Source organism: Mirounga leonina, unplaced genomic scaffold (genome assembly GCF_011800145.1).
Source record: "Mirounga leonina isolate KUSES-001 unplaced genomic scaffold, KU_Mleo_1.0 Mir_201, whole genome shotgun sequence".
Classification (NCBI taxonomy): Eukaryota; Metazoa; Chordata; class Mammalia; order Carnivora; family Phocidae; genus Mirounga; species Mirounga leonina.
In genome coordinates this window covers 13,093,297-13,109,319 of record NW_023270504.1, presented here as the reverse complement: position 1 = coordinate 13,109,319, position 16,023 = coordinate 13,093,297, and the positions used below count along the sequence as shown (strand labels likewise).

Genomic DNA, 16,023 nt, shown 5'->3' with positions numbered 1-16,023 from the left:
CAGCTCAGGTCATGATCCTGGAGTCCCCAGAATCTAGCAGCGTGGCAGGCTTCTTGCTCAGCAGGGAGTCTGCTTCTCCCTCTGTCTCTCATCCCACTCATGCTTGCTCTCTTTCTCTCAAATAAATAAGGTCTTAAAAAAAATATTTCATGAGTAAAAAGTAAGGATTGATTAAATAAAGTACAAAACTTTTATTCAGAACACCACTATTAAAATTCTGGTATAAAAAAAATCTTAAAAACATGGGGAAATTGACATAATATGGTGTTAAGTGTAAAAGTACGTTATAATATGAGCTGGACATTTAAGTATATAATGTACGTAAATATGCATATTTTTATGTGAACTAAAAATGTGGAAGATATAACAAACACAAGGAGCAACTCTCTGTGTTTGGTGGGATTATAGATAATTTAATTTTTACTTGTTTACTTTTTGCTTTTGTATATTTTCAAATTTTGTAACATGAATATGAATCATTCTTATAATTAGGAAAAAGCAAAAAATCTTAAATAATTAAGGAGTTGAAGTAGTTGAGTTTCTAATAGGAATGCTAAAATTAATATTTAAAATAAAACACTGTCTTGTCTACATAGGTTGTGAAAAGGAATCTGGGTCATATATATGGATATATGTACTCCTGGGTAATATGCTCCGTGGAATTGGGGAAACCCCCATAGTACCCTTGGGGATTTCTTACATTGATGATTTTGCTGAAGAAGGACATTCTTCTTTTTATTTAGGTAATGAACAGAAAATTAGTTTTATGACTACTTTCCTGGGTCCACTCTTGAAATAATAGTGTTCCTACATTCATTCTTTTATTTATTAAAAAGTATTTTTAGACATGTATAATGTTACTTTTAAAAATGTATTGCAAAAGAACCATGTATTCTTGGCATTTGATAAAATTGTTTTATAATATTTTCAGGTACTTTGCATGCACTATCAATGGTTGGTCCAATCATTGGCTTTATACAGGCATCTCTGTTTGCTAAAATATACGTGGATATTGGATATGAAGATCTCAGTAAGTATAATCAGAACAAGGTAACATAATAATGTTTTTCAAGTATAGGACACCATTTTTCCAAATATTGAATTCATCACTCAGTATCAGGGAAATCCAAATCAAACCTCAATGAGATATCACCTCATACCAGTCAGAATGGCTAAAATTAACAAGTCAGGAAATGACAGATGTTGGCGGGGATGCGGAGAAGGGGGAACCCTCCTACACTGTTGGTGGGAATGCAAGCTGGTGCAGCCACTCTGGAAAACTGTATGGAGGTTCCTCAAAAAGTTGAAAATAGAGCTACCATATGATACAGCAATTGCACTACTTGGTATTTACCCCAAAGATACAAATATAGGGATCCAAAGGGGTACGTGCACCCCGATGTTTATAGCAGCAATGTCCACAATAGCCAAACTGTGGAAAGAGCCAAGATGTCCATTGACAGATGAATGGATAAAGAAGAAGTGGTATATATATATATATATATATATACACATACACACACACACACACACACAATGGAATAGTATGCAGCCATCAAAAGGAATGAAATCTTACCATTTCCAATGACGTGGATAGAACTGGAGAGTGTTATGTTGAGCGAAATAAGTCAATCAAAGAAAGACATGTATCATATGACCTCACTGATATGAGGCATTCTTAATCTCAGGAAGCAAACTGAGGGTTGCTGGAGTGGTGGGGGGTGGGAGGGATGGGGTGGCTGGGTGATAGACACTGGGGAGGGTATGTGCTATGGTGAGCACTGTGAATTGTGCAGGACTGTTGAATCACAGATCTGTACCTCTGAAACAAATAATACATTATATGTAAAAAAAAAAAAAAAGGAAGAAGAAGATAGCAGGAGGGGAAGAATGAAGAGGGGGAAACCGGAGGGGGAGATGAACCATGAGAGACGATGGACTCTGAAAAACAAACTGAGGGTTCTAGAGGGGAGGGAGGTGGGAGGGTGGGTTAGCCTGGTGATGGGTATTAAAGAGGGCACATTCTGCATGGAGCACTGGGTGTTATATGCAAATACTGAATCATGGAACACCACATCAAAAACTAATGATGTAATGTATGGTGATTAACATAACATAATAAAAATTAATTAAAAAAAGAATTCACTTTTTCAATAGTCTTTGCTATTTGTGTGATGAAGTGTGATTAAAATAAAAAAATAGCATCTCAGAATTGATGTAATATAGTTTACTTTCTTCATCTATGAAGGATAGCAATCATTATTATTATTGCTCAAAATTTATTGCATTTCAAAATGATTTTTTGACTGCTTCTAATTCTTCATTCTAGGCAATATCAGAATAACTCCTAAGGACTCTCGCTGGGTTGGTGCTTGGTGGCTTGGTTTCCTTGTGGCTGGAATATTATCTATTATGTCTTCCATACCATTCTTTTTCCTGCCCAAAAATCTGGATAAATCACAGAAAGAAACATCTTTGGATTTGCTCAAAACAAATGAGGAAAGGACTCACATGGCTGACGTGACCAACCATGGGCAAAATGTTAGTGAAAATATTAGTGGTAAGTATTCACATTTATATCAATTTGGAATTATTAATTTTAGTGAAAGTAGATGAAACTCTTTCTTAGTTGCCATTGGATAGAAAGATTAGTTCTGACCATATCTGATGGAAACCTTTAGAGATCTATAGAGAGAGATATTTCAAAGTCTATGTCATCCCTCTCTAAATAACCACATCTGGTTCCGTCTTGCTAGACTCAGATACTTACTCCTATTTTTTCTAAGAAATTCCTTCCACTTTTAACTTCCATTACAGTTAGTTAACCTTCTCATTATAGACCCAGATCACAAAATTCTTGCCACAAACAGAAGTTATGAATTTTTTACACACCTGTTTGTAGGCACAAGTTGTTGTACTATTATTGTCATAATGTCACCTGAGACACATTATTATTCTCCTCCTTTCCTTGCACCATAAGAAAAGTGATTTATAATACTGCCAGATTTGCTGATACAGTATTTTATAGTAGAAAGTCTACCAGGAAACAGATCTGAGTCCTGGTACTAAATTAAACTTTATAATTTTTTTAACTTTAGTCTTCTCATTTCTGTGTTGGATTATACTGTCTTCAAGGTAAATTTTTACTTAATAATTGTATTATTAGCATAACAATATTAAGTGCTAACAAATAAGAGACATTGCATGTCTATTCACTTTGGTTTCTTGAGCACCTAGCATATTGCCTGGGACCTAGTTGAAAACCAAATATTTGTTGAATGAATGAATTAATGAATTAATGATATATGTAGTTGTATGGTAGAGTGATAAGAATAACCAAATACGAAGTGAACTGAGCAAGTTGCAAAACAGCATGTATGTATGATTTCATTTTGCAGTAAAATAAACTGAGTAGATACTAATGTACATATGGAAAAATGAAGGAAAAAATATAAAAAACTGTTGACAGTAGGATTGTAGGTACTCTGACTTTCTGTGTTATATGTTTAGGTAATTTTCAGTCTTCTATAACTTTTATTACATTTATAAAATAAAGATATTAACATATATTTAAGCTGTATTATAATATCTTATTTTTATATTTTTATAGGTTTTTTCCAGTCCTTGAAATGCATCCTTACCAATCCCCTATATGTTATCTTACAGTGTTTGTCATTAGTGCTAGCCAGTAGCCATATTGGTGTTATTACTTATGTCTCCAAATACATAGAGCAACAGTATGGTTACTCAACATCTGAGGCTAACATTTTGCTTGGTAAGACACATTATTTATATTTATTTGATAAGCCATATACTACCAAGTAATTGAGTTTCAAGTGACATTTTGTTGTGAAGGCAATTTTATATTTTAGTAAATATAATTTCCAATTGTTCTCTTGCAAGTTTTATCAAATTTGTTGATCTCATAATATCATCATTGCTCTGCATTTGAGGTTGCATCTCATGTTATTTTTGAGAAGATGAATTTCTAAAAGAAAGTTGTGTGCGAATGGAACATTTAGATATAGTATCTGCATAACTGGATTTTATAATGTTGAGATCCTGAGACAAATCCTTTTGTAATTTAATCATTATGATTTCCTAATTCATGCACTTTGAATCAGGACTCAGCTACTTACAAAAAAATAGGACAAAAGAAAAATTGACTTAAACACATCATTGATGTCTATGTAATTCAGACAAGTGTCATATTTTATTTTATTTATTTATTTTTAAAGATTTTATTTATTTATTTGACACAGAGAGAGATAGCGAGGGCAGGAACACAAGCAGGGGTCGTGGGAGAGGGGGAAGCAGGCTTCCTGCTGAGCAGAGAGCCGGATGTGGGGTTTGATCACAGGACCCTGGGATCGTGACCTGAGCCAAAGGCAGACACTTAACAACTGAGCCACCCAGGCGTCCCCCACAAGTATCATATTTTAGGAGTTACTTTGTTATATTATGTATTTCCAATGACATATTAAATCTTGCTTATGAAGAAATGGTTTTCTTATATCATTCTTCTCTCACCCCCAGTATAATATGAGATTCTTAAGGGCAGTACATTACCCTGTACAGTGCTCAACACATTGTAGAAACTCAGTAAATATTTGATAAATTAAACTGAATTTATCAAGTGGTATGTGAGTAGGTCATAAGTTAAGAAAATAATAATTCTGTTAGATACTTTTATTGAGCTCAAGATAAAAATTTAAACTATGAGAGTCAAGTTTGACTTCCAATCAGGTTCCCAGCCTGAATTTGTTGTTGTTGTTAGAGGGATCTTTACCTTTAATAACTCTTGTAGGACAGTGAAAATTTTACTAGGGGTCAATCATTTTTAATACCATATTTAAGCCTGTTTATCATCACAGGGCATAGGTATGTTTGGATAAAGAAGAGATATTAAATCTAGTAGTTAATTTTAAAGTGATGGGCAAATTTGGAATGAGTTTTTAAGGATTAGAACTCTTCATTTTGAGGAAATGTAAAGGATTTTATTTTTTTTATTCTTTTTTTTTTACTATGTTCAGTTAGCCAACATATAGTACATCATTCGTTTTTGATGTAGTGTTCAGTGTGTAAAGGATTTTAGATGGTAGGATGCAAGCCTTATAGGCAGGAAGATGATATTTTATTGTTTTCCAGAAAAAGAAAGTCCCTCATAAAAACCATCAATTAAAACATTCAAATATCCTCAGTCACTGACTTCTGCTATTGGGGAACCCAAATCCTCAGCACTGGCATCAAGAAATTATTTCCATTTCTCCCATGTGGTACACTGGTTTCCTACCTCCATCCAGAGCTGTTAGCTTGCTACTTAAGGAATAAGATGGGATGAATTTAGTTGATGCATTCTGTGTTTCCTTTATAAAGATATTTCAGAATAACCATATTTGTATAATCACAATTTTTTTCTCTTCCTTATTTCTAGGAAGCTTAACCTTACCAACTGTTGCAACTGGAATATTTATAGGAGGATATATCGTTAAAAAATTCAAACTTACCTTGCTTGGAATGGCCAAATTATCATTTTATACCAATGTATTGGCCTTCATATTTCAACTATTAAATTTTGCATTAATTTGTGAAAACAGATCAGTTGCTGGCCTAACTTTGACCTATGATGGGTTTGTATATATCAATATATTAGTTACAAAATGTATGAACTATCAAATGTAAAAGAATATAAGGAAAACAGGGCATATAGCAATCTTAGCTAAACTTTCTTTTAATTGAAATTTCAATTTACAAAATCTTAAAACATCTACTTCCTAAGATCTCAAAAAATTCTCCTTTTATTCCTAAAAGAAAACCTATATAAGTTGTAATAATAATAGTTATCCTTTATGGGGTGCCTACAATGACAGACAGGTACTTTTACCCCCATTTTATAGATAGGGAAAGTAGGGCTTACAGAGATACACAGATTACCTGACTAGCAATGTTAAGATTCTGACTTTAATTGGGGGGTTTAGGGGCACCTGGGTGGCTCAGTCGTTAAGCGTCTGCCTTCGGCTCAGGTCATGATCCAAGGGTCCTGGGATCGAGCCCCGCATCGGGCTCCCTGCTCGGCGGGAAGCCTGCTTCTCCCTCTCCCACTCCCCCTGCTTGTGTTCCCTCTCTAGCTGTCTCTCTCTCTGTCAAATAACTAAATAAAATCTTAAAAAAAAAAATTGGGGGGTTTAGACTCCAAAACTTTTAGTATTTTTTTTTTTTGATTGCTACAATTTTGGATGCTTCATAAGAGGAATATAACATTTCCCAAAAGTGACTGAGCAATTTTTATCTGCCATTAATTTTAATGGTTAACAAGTACCTTTATAAGAAAACACTTCTTATATTGTACTGAATTCTCCTTTTCTGCAAGCTAATGCTATTTATTCTGTTAATATTGTTATTAGCAGTAGAGTTAATAAATATCCTATATATAATTGTATGTTAGACCATAGAAAACCTTTACTCTGTATTATTATCAAGTATTGTGAAGTATTCCTAGTACTGTAGTTCTACCCCAAATTAGGGGCAGGATTCTGGTACAGATTTCTTATCATCTCTTGAATATAGCCAATAATTTAAGCTTAGGAAGGTTCACATTCAGACAACAAGGAAAGATCCTTGGATTACAGTTGAATAACTATGATACCTAGTGCTCTTTATTGTTGGCTCTGAGCATTTATACTCTGGATCCTTTGAGATGTCAGTTTGAACTCGTCAATTTTCCCCACATTTCTTTACCTAAACACCATCCTATTTTGGAGACCTGTCAACCTAGTCTTGAATTATCTCTCAGCTTTCTCCTAATACTGACTGTTGGTAATTACTCCTATCCACCATTATCCACTCCAGTAAATACAGAATACTTAGAACATTGAACTTTTGGGGTAAAAGCACCTTAAAGATCATGAAGCCCAAACCCCTTTTTTCCTCTTCATTTATTAGTTGAGAACCAGGGGAACTGTGACTTATCTGAAGTCACACAATGACTCCAAAGATCACATCAGTAGTTCCAAGGGCTCCCAAGTTGTCAGACATGCTTTAGAGTGGCTTTAGAGCCAGTTCCATAAAACAAGTATAATAACTGTGCCATCTATTCAAAAGAAAGCAGCTGGAGTTGTATAGGATTCTCTCCATTCAGTAAAATTTTACTGAGTGCTACTTAAAGGTCAAAAAGATTTATGAGATAGATCACTGCCTTCATGAAACTCATAGTTTAATGATAGCAAATTACAGAATCGTTGTATTTAGCATTTATGAAGTGTTAGTAACAGGAGTAAGTTTTTAAAGTATAAATTAGTACAGAGGTTCTCAGAATGTGATCTGAGGGTCTATAGGGGTCCCTGAGACCTTATTGAAGGCTCAGCACATTCTAAGCTATTTTTATAATAGTACCAGGATAGTATTTGCCTTTTCATTCTTATTTTCTCATGAGTGTATAGCGATATTTTCTAAGGCTACAATAATGTGATGATAACATCAGTCTGATGGCTAATGATGTGTGTTTGTGTCTTCTCATGTATTAAAAAAATTTTTTTTGAGACAGCATGAGTGAGGTGGGGGGAGCAGAGGGAGAGAGATAATCCCAAGCAGACTCCCCCTGAGCTCGGAGCCCAACATGGGGCTCAATCTCACAACCCTGAGATCATGACCTGAACTGAAATCAAGAGTCGGACACTTAAATGATTGCACCACCCAGGCACCCCATGTATTAAAATTTCTTAGTATTAATTTCTGATTATATAGCTATCAATGTCAATATATATAACCCACTTGGACAAAAAATGTTTGAGATCCCCAATACTTTTAAGAGTATGAAGGGCTACTGAGAACAAAATTTTGAGAACTGCCATATGAATTTTTTCCCCCAATAGCCCTATGCGGTTGATGTTATTATCTATGACTTACAAATGGCAGAGCTGATTTTAGGAAGAGTAGTCACAACACTCTGAAGTGGCAGAACTAATGTGAGCACAGGAGTATCTGATGGCAATGTCTGGACTTGGTCATTAATCATTATGTTTAACCTCTCCCAGTTGTATGTTCCCAAGCAGAATTAGGTATTAGATGCATTTTAGTAAAATTATTGGTAATAGAATTTCTGAATTTCTGAATCTACTTCTTCATGTAAATTACTTCCTTATTCAAATATAATTTATCAATTCTCAATTATTATCAAGATTTTTACAAAAAACAAAAGAATAATTTTAATAATCTATAAGCAGAAAATTATACAAATAATCCATTTTTTAATTTTAACCATATTATAAGGTTATATTTTACAAATATATCCATGTTTTGCAGTCAATCATTATAAAGTATGTTGTCATTTCATTTAAAAAGTGTATGGAGTTTTTCTAATCTTTCTCAACTGATTTTATTATTCTTGATTTTTAAAAAAATTGATCCTTAGGAGTTCTGAAATTCTTATGTAGTTGAAATATAGATTTAAAGAGTCAAACTAAATAACACAGATTCATGGGACTTTACAGTAAGCTGGAAAGAACTTTAGTCTATCACCTTATTGAAGAGAAACTGAGTCTCAGAAAAATGAAGTGACTTGTTTAATGAGTAATTTCTTGGTAGATCACAAGGACCTCTTATATAAGTCTTATGGATCCTCTTTCTTTATGTTTGGGTAAAGATGGGAGGTGTTAAGTTAATAAACACTATATTAAAAAATGCCATTTTGACAACATCACTCATCAAATTTTGCTGTCTTATTAAAGCCCAACTGTTTTCCTTATTTCTCTCCTCCCCTCATCCCTCTTTCTTCTTCTCTCCCCTTTCCTAATGCCCTCCCACTTTTCCTCCTTTCTCTTGGCTTCCCTTTCCTATCCTCCCTCTCTTTTTCTTTTCTCCTCTCTTCCCTCCTTCTCTCTCTCTCTCTTTTTGATATGTGTCTACCTTATATTTCCAGAAATAATCCAGTGGCATCTCATATAAATGTACCACTTTCTTATTGCAACTCAGACTGCAATTGTGATCAAAATCACTGGGAACCAGTCTGTGGAGACAATGGAATAACTTACATGTCACCTTGTCTAGCAGGATGCAAATCTTCAAATGGCAATAAAAAGTCTATGGTGAGTATTCGTTTTTACTTTCTCTTCTCTCCTTGATCAACATTGCAGATTTGATTTAACAATTACTTATCAAATCTTTCTATAAGTAAGGTCTCTAGTAAAAAGAGAATAGAAAAAGACTCCTAATATTCTCTGTCATTGTGATGGCTGTGAAGTTGTGTAAATGAAAGCCTCACATAAAATCCTGCTTGAAACACAAATAGGTTTTTCTGTTGCTTAAATCTCATTTGAGATTACTCCCACTTTTCCTCCTTGAGTTTATGAGAACATGACCTTCTGGAATTTAAATGCATTTAGAATCCTTAGGAAGCGCTGCATTTTACTAATTAGGTTAAATTAGAGATAACTTGGGGCACCTGGGTGGCTCAGTTGGTTAAGCGACTGCCTTCGGCTCAGGTCATGATCCTGGAGTCCCGGGATCGAGTCCCGCATCGGGCTCCCTGCTCGGCAGGGAGTCTGCTTCTCCCTCTGACCCTCCTCCCTCTCATGCTCTCTGTCTCTCATTCTCTCTGTCTCAGATAAATAAATAAAATCTTAAATAAATAAATAAATAAATAAATAAATAAATAAATAAATAAATAAAAAGTAAGAGATAACTTACTCCTTTAGAAATTAGGGGAAAGTCCTGATCCAACCACTTGTCAGCACTCCCTTCATTTCCAGGACAATAATCTATATGCAATTTTGCATATAGATTCTGACAAGTTTATCTTTAGGCTCACTACATTTTTAACTTTCCAGAAAATTAATCAAGGCTTCATGCTCACTTGACTGTCCCAGTTCTTGGCTTCCAACTTTGATTTCCCCAAGGATAGAACTTCTATCCAGGATAACTTCATCTTTTGCCTATCTGTTCCTAACATTTTCCATAGAAATGCCATTTCTTTCTTCACTCAAAATATTCCCTTCCATGCAAACTATGGGTTCTTCCTAATTCCCTGAGTTTATTTCAGGTATCATGAACTGGGGATCAGGTATCATGTTCCCTATTTCACTTCCAATCTACTGAATATCTCACAAAGTTGGGGAGCCATATCCTGGGCCATTTTTCCTATCACCAACATTAGCAGTATAATCAGCTATGATCATTGCTCTCTACCACACAGTTCTGTCTTTGATTTTCAAACTTTAACATCTTTTTCTGGTCCATAATCCTACTAATTGTATTGTTGAAGGGCACTGAGAACTTTGAAGAATAAAGCACCTGGATTCTTTGAAGCCAGGCCATAAATTTGCAGAAATGTGACCCAAGGACCGTACTTAAAAACCCATATCTCATATTCATGGGTCTAGTGCCTTTCACTGATAGTGCCCCATTTAATCCATGGTCCCACTTGGCCCATTAGTGAAGGCCTGGAGGAGACATGATATTAGAATCCTAAGAGAGCTCTGTGTACATTTTTCTGAATACTGGAAATGACTATACCATTTGAGGACCACTATGGAGTTCTTTTACCAAATCCTTAGCAATAAATCATCCCTTCTTAATTGCTCAAAATAATGTTCTTGGGTTTATTGGTCAATAGGCTTGATATATAAAGGATTCATCCATATTGTTCCTAGTTAAAAAGTAAAGTTTGATTATCAGATAAGTATGGATTCAAATTACTTCCTTCGGTAAATAAAGTACTAACAGGTTTAAGCTTCCCTTAAACCTTAGTTTAGCCTAGACTCAAAACAGATTTTATTAAAACCACCTATCTAAGTAAACTGCTTGCCAAATTAAATCTCTAAAATCATTTGTTCCTAAGTTTTCCCCTTCTGTGGTCTACCCATTAGGGTATTCTGTTGTGTTGAACCTCTCTGGTAATAACATCATATATCTTATAATCTGTCATTATGCTCTTGGATGTTGTGTTTGTGGGTCAAAGTAGGATTCTAGTACCCCTGCCTAGGTCCTATTCCCCTAGACTCTGCCCCATTCTAATGAGTAGCTCTAGTGCCAGTTTTGCCCCCCACAAAACTATATTTTCTGGATTCTCTGAGTAATCCTTCCCTTCCCTTCCTGTTCCTGACACTTGGTAAGACTGTTAAAAAGAGTAACTAGATTTTTTTATAGAAAGTAAAAATGAGTGGGAGAAAATTATTAAAAAGAATTTATATTAATGAGAAATTATATACAGAGTTTCAAACATTAATTTTTTCTATCCTTTCCTAATTTTTAATTTAGGAATAAGTTAAATGTTAATAGTGAATTGCATTTTTTTGTCTAGAGAGGAATCCAGGAAACTATTTTGCCTTTCAACTATTAAACAACTGTATTTTCAGAATGCTTTCTTCAAACATTGTAAATATTTTAGCTTGAATGGATGAGACTTCTTTAAATATAATGAAATGTAATGTATTCATAGTCCAGTCATATCTTCTAAATATATTCTGCAATATTTCAAAAACTATTTTTTAGGTGTTTTATAACTGTAGTTGTGTGGAAGTAACTGGTGTCCAGAACAAAAATAATTCGGTGACTTTGGGTGAATGCCCAAGAGATAGTCAATGTACAAAAAAATTTTATATTTATTCAGTGGTGCAAGTCTTGAATTATTTTTTCTCTTCATTGGGAAGCACCCCAACTGTCTTGCTGGTTTTTAAGTAAGTATGACTTTTTAAAAAGCGTTTTTATGTATATTAGACTATAAACACACCTAATAATGTACATATTTTCCATAACATATTTGGAACACAAATTTGTATTTTGTTACATTTTAATTTTCTAGGAATGCATTTACTTAGGATTATTGTGATACCACAATGTCATAATTAATGATAAAATTTCATACTTTCTCCTCTTACTAAGAATTTTGTGACATAGACTGATTGATAATTGCTTCAATTGTGAAAAAAAAAAAAATCTCTGTTGTGATTCTATAAGAACTTCTAATTTTGAGATGCCTTATACGAGGATGGGCCTGTCAGAGTGAATCAACTATTGATTTCATTGAAAGAAAACATTTAGGAACCAGACTGTATAATATAACCAGTCTATAAAATTCTAAAGCTTTTAATATACCCTCAAAATAGCTTTGACCTGGTCTCTCAAATATCCTCATAGACAAGAAAAAAATAACATGAGCAGAATTTATTCCTTTCTTCACTGATTAGACAAATACTTAAACCATGCTTGAAGAATACTCTGGTGAATAAAACAGATACAGTACCTGTTCTCATACAGCTTAGAGTATGACAGGAAAGACTGATGTAAGAAAAACAGAACTAAAATAAACACATAATTACAAATTGTCATTAGTACTAGAAAGGAAAAAGAGTGATATTAAAGAGAATAAAGAGGAAAACCTAATTTAGGATTGAGGTGAGGAGCTGTGAGGAAGAGGACTCAGAGACTTCTCAAAAAAAAAAAAATCCACATTTAATCTAAAAGTCTAGAGAAGAAGTTACCATTAGCAAAATGAAGAACTGTACAGAAAAAGGGTCTAGGTACTGATGCATCAAGGCCAGAAAGAGCTGGAGTGTTTGAGAAGTGAAAAGAAACTGGCTGGTTGGAACATACTGAGTTGAGAGGGCTATGACATAAGATAAGACTGGAGAGTTAGGAAGGGAGCAGATAACACAAGCCTTGTTGGTGAAGTTAATTATTCAGTTACCTAAAACCGAAAACATACAAAAATTTGCAGGCAGGTCTTAAAGACATGCATGTGTAAATATGCTGGCCTAGGTTAACATCTAAATTATATTTTTAAGACCTAGGTTGTTGACTATAAGTTCACCGTCAGCCAACAGATTGACATGGATGGGAAAGAAAACAAATGGGTTAAGCCCTGTTAAAATGAGTATACATGAGTAAACTGAGTCTACAGTTGTTTAATTCTACTCTGACCCAAAATCTTGTTAAATTATTTTTCCTAATTTATTCTACGGCTATATTTCCACCTTAATATAAAATGTTGTCTACTCAAAAAGAGGTCTTACATAATTGCCAAAGTACAGCTTCATTAACTATCAGAAAAATCCTCCCTCAAAAAAGTATTAGCTTTATCTCAAAAAGTCTTAACTTTTTAATTTAAAATCTTTTGCAGGGTGAAAGAGGGTTTTAGAGATCATTGTTTCATCGTTAATGTCATTTATATGGTTAAGGTAAACATTACCATTTGGCAAAAACATTTACTGATCTCTCACCAGCCTTTGATTTTATTGAAAGAAAACTTTCGTGAAACGGACTGTAGAATAAAAATATAAACCTCAGTCTATTAGTGATTTTCCAATGCTTATATCATAAGGCTGTTATTAAAATTAGACTAAGCAGGAGTGATGATATTCACTCATTCAGTCTATTCATTTTGTGTGTCAGGCACAATTATAGGTGCTAAGGACAGAACTGTGAACAAAGTGATAAAGGTCCTGCTTCCACTAGCTACCGGGGCAGTGAGGGATGGGGGACTGGATGGGCATAAGAGCAGGAACAATAAATAAATAAGCAAGTAAATGTATAAAGTAGAAGTGTTAAGCATTAGGAAGAAAAATAAATCAGCTTAAGAATATAAGAGGGGGGCAAGCAAATGGTACTAATTCAGATGTTGTGCATTGGAAGTCATTTGATCAGAGACCTGAAAAAAAGTGAATGTACAAGCTACGCTGATATGGGGACAGGTGAAGAGCATGGTCCAGAAAATGTACACCCTGTGGGGCACGGTAACAACTTTGGAGTTTATTCTAATTGTATAGAGAAGCCAGCAGAGACATTTGAACATTGGAATTATACAACTGACTTATCCAATTAGAAGATCACTCTGGCTTTTGGGTGGAGAACAAGTTTTTGGGCTGCAAGAATGGAAACAGGGAGAACAGAAGGCTATGATAGTTCTTCACAGGATGGGAGTTTGAGGATGGTGATGGTAAAGGAAATAGAAAGTGTTATGAGTCTCAGTCTTTGTTCTCTTTTTAAGGCAACGTCAATAGGATTTGCTGATAGATTGAATGTGGCATGTAAGAAAAAAAGTTTAAGGATGATCCCAAGGTTCTAGCCCAGCTTTGAGAAGATGGTGGTACTGCTGAACAAATTAGTGAAGACTAAGGAAGGGTAGTTTGGAGAAAGTGGAGAAGACTTTGTTCTATCCCTGTAAATCTGAGATGCCTATTGGAGAAATATTAGAGCTGGAGACATAAATTTTGGATCCATGGCACTTTTGAGATCTTCTAAGGACTGAGTACAGATAGAAACAAGATTCTAGAACCAAGATCCAGGCATTCCAACTCCAGAAATCAAGAGGAGGATGAGAATCCGTTGAAGAAAACTGAGAAGGAGGTCCCATGAGGTTGGAGAAAAACCAAGAGGGTAGGTCATAGAAGTTAAGAGTTAGGAAGACATCACCGGATTTCATTATGTGCTGGTCACCGCTAGCCTTAACAAAAATAATGTGTAAAGATGGGGGGAAAGAAAGGCTATTTTGCAAAGGATGCAAGAGAAAATGCAAGAAAGGGAAGTGCAGATACCCAGTAGGAAAAATTCTTTATATTAGTAGTGTTATAAAAAGAAGCAGAGAAAAGGTATGGTAAGTTAGTAGGGGTGTGGCCTTAAGATTTCTGTTTATACTAGATATTGTAGCATGCTTGTGGGCTGATGAGAATTATCCAGTAGCAATGAAGGAAACTGATAGTGAAGTTAAGAGGGGGGAACAATTAAAGGGGAAGATTAAAAGGGATATGAACAAGTACACAGAGTTTACTCTGTAATGGAAGGGAATGTCATCTATGTGGGTAAAAATAAAATGATACACATGTAGCCTTAGTCATGCAAGGGTATTGAAATTCTGTTCTGATTGCTTCTACTTTTTCTGTTAGATAAAAAGCAAGGTAATCAGCTAAGAGGGAGGAGGAAAAAAAGAAAAGGTTTGAGATGAGATCAGGAAATGGAAACTAGTCCTCTTAAAGGCTGGGAGAATAAACTGTGAAAACAGACTAGTAAAATACAGTCGGATTGTACTGGAGGCTCTGAGGGTTTGTGCTTAAAATGAGCTTAGTCAGAATATTTGAATGGTTTCCTCCAGCCAGCAGTTCTTTAGGTATAGGTGCAGAAAAGGCAGGGGTTGGATGAAAGCATTTTTGCTTGCCTGGGACAGTAAAGGATGGGAAGAACAGAAAAGTCCAGGGAATATGAAAGGAATGATTATAAGGAGAGAGCATGGTGAGAAAAGTGAGGACATGAAAATGGAGATTACCTCGGACAAAGTGGGGAGTGTCAAGGGCCTGAAGAGCCCTGTGCGGCTGAGGCTTGTTGGAGTTGGTTTATTGGAGAGAGTGAATTTAAAAGTTGAGAGGTGCTTCTGGTGAGGGAGTGCTCAAAACTGAGAATTAGGGAAGTGTGTACTTTGTAGCATGACCAAGGGTAGGTGAGGTAGGACCAAAGGAGGGAAGAGGTCAGGAAACCTGGAGGCCAGAGCATTGGAGGATGGTCTACATGGATTATTATAATAACTAGGAAAAGTGGCAGATATAGTTTTGGAAAAAAATGACAGACAGCCTAGTACTAAAATCCCCAAGGAATGATGGGAGTGGTGATCAAGATACCAGTATCTGTAGTTATAGTATCTACAGATACTATAGCCAGGAGGTTAGGGAATGGTATATCACAATGACACACCACTTGAGGGGAGTTAGAAATCTTTCAGAGGAGGCACTAGGGTCTGGAGGTGTTTTAAAAAAAAAAAAAAAAGAGCAAGAAGGACATCTACACTGAGACCCAGTAAGACTACAGAGAAAAACAGCCCTTATTTGAAAGAGTTGCATGGGAAGAGAACCATCAGGGGGCAGCCAGGCTTTGTTAGAACAAGAAAGTGAAGGGGTTCCTAAGAACATAAGATCTAAGGATTTTTGGTAATGGGACAAAATGGAAGAGTTTGAGTGGATATAAAAGGAGCAGGAGACTGGGTGTGATTAAAGAATTATCTAAATCATGTGGGGGTGAGAGCTCAGGGACCCAGGAATATGA

General features: G+C 35.2%; 1 protein-coding gene across 1 annotated transcript in view; it reads left to right on the top strand.

Annotated features, from left to right (window-relative positions):
* Positions 1-16,023, top strand: part of SLCO1B3 (solute carrier organic anion transporter family member 1B3) — a 71,727-nt gene that overhangs the window by 48,670 nt on the left and 7,034 nt on the right. Inside the window, exons 6-12 of the mRNA XM_035028114.1 lie at positions 597-743; positions 932-1,030; positions 2,330-2,560; positions 3,611-3,775; positions 5,435-5,630; positions 8,918-9,083; positions 11,488-11,672. Coding sequence (XP_034884005.1) covers positions 597-743; positions 932-1,030; positions 2,330-2,560; positions 3,611-3,775; positions 5,435-5,630; positions 8,918-9,083; positions 11,488-11,672 — 1,189 coding nt within the window. The remainder of the gene's footprint in view (positions 1-596; positions 744-931; positions 1,031-2,329; positions 2,561-3,610; positions 3,776-5,434; positions 5,631-8,917; positions 9,084-11,487; positions 11,673-16,023) is intronic.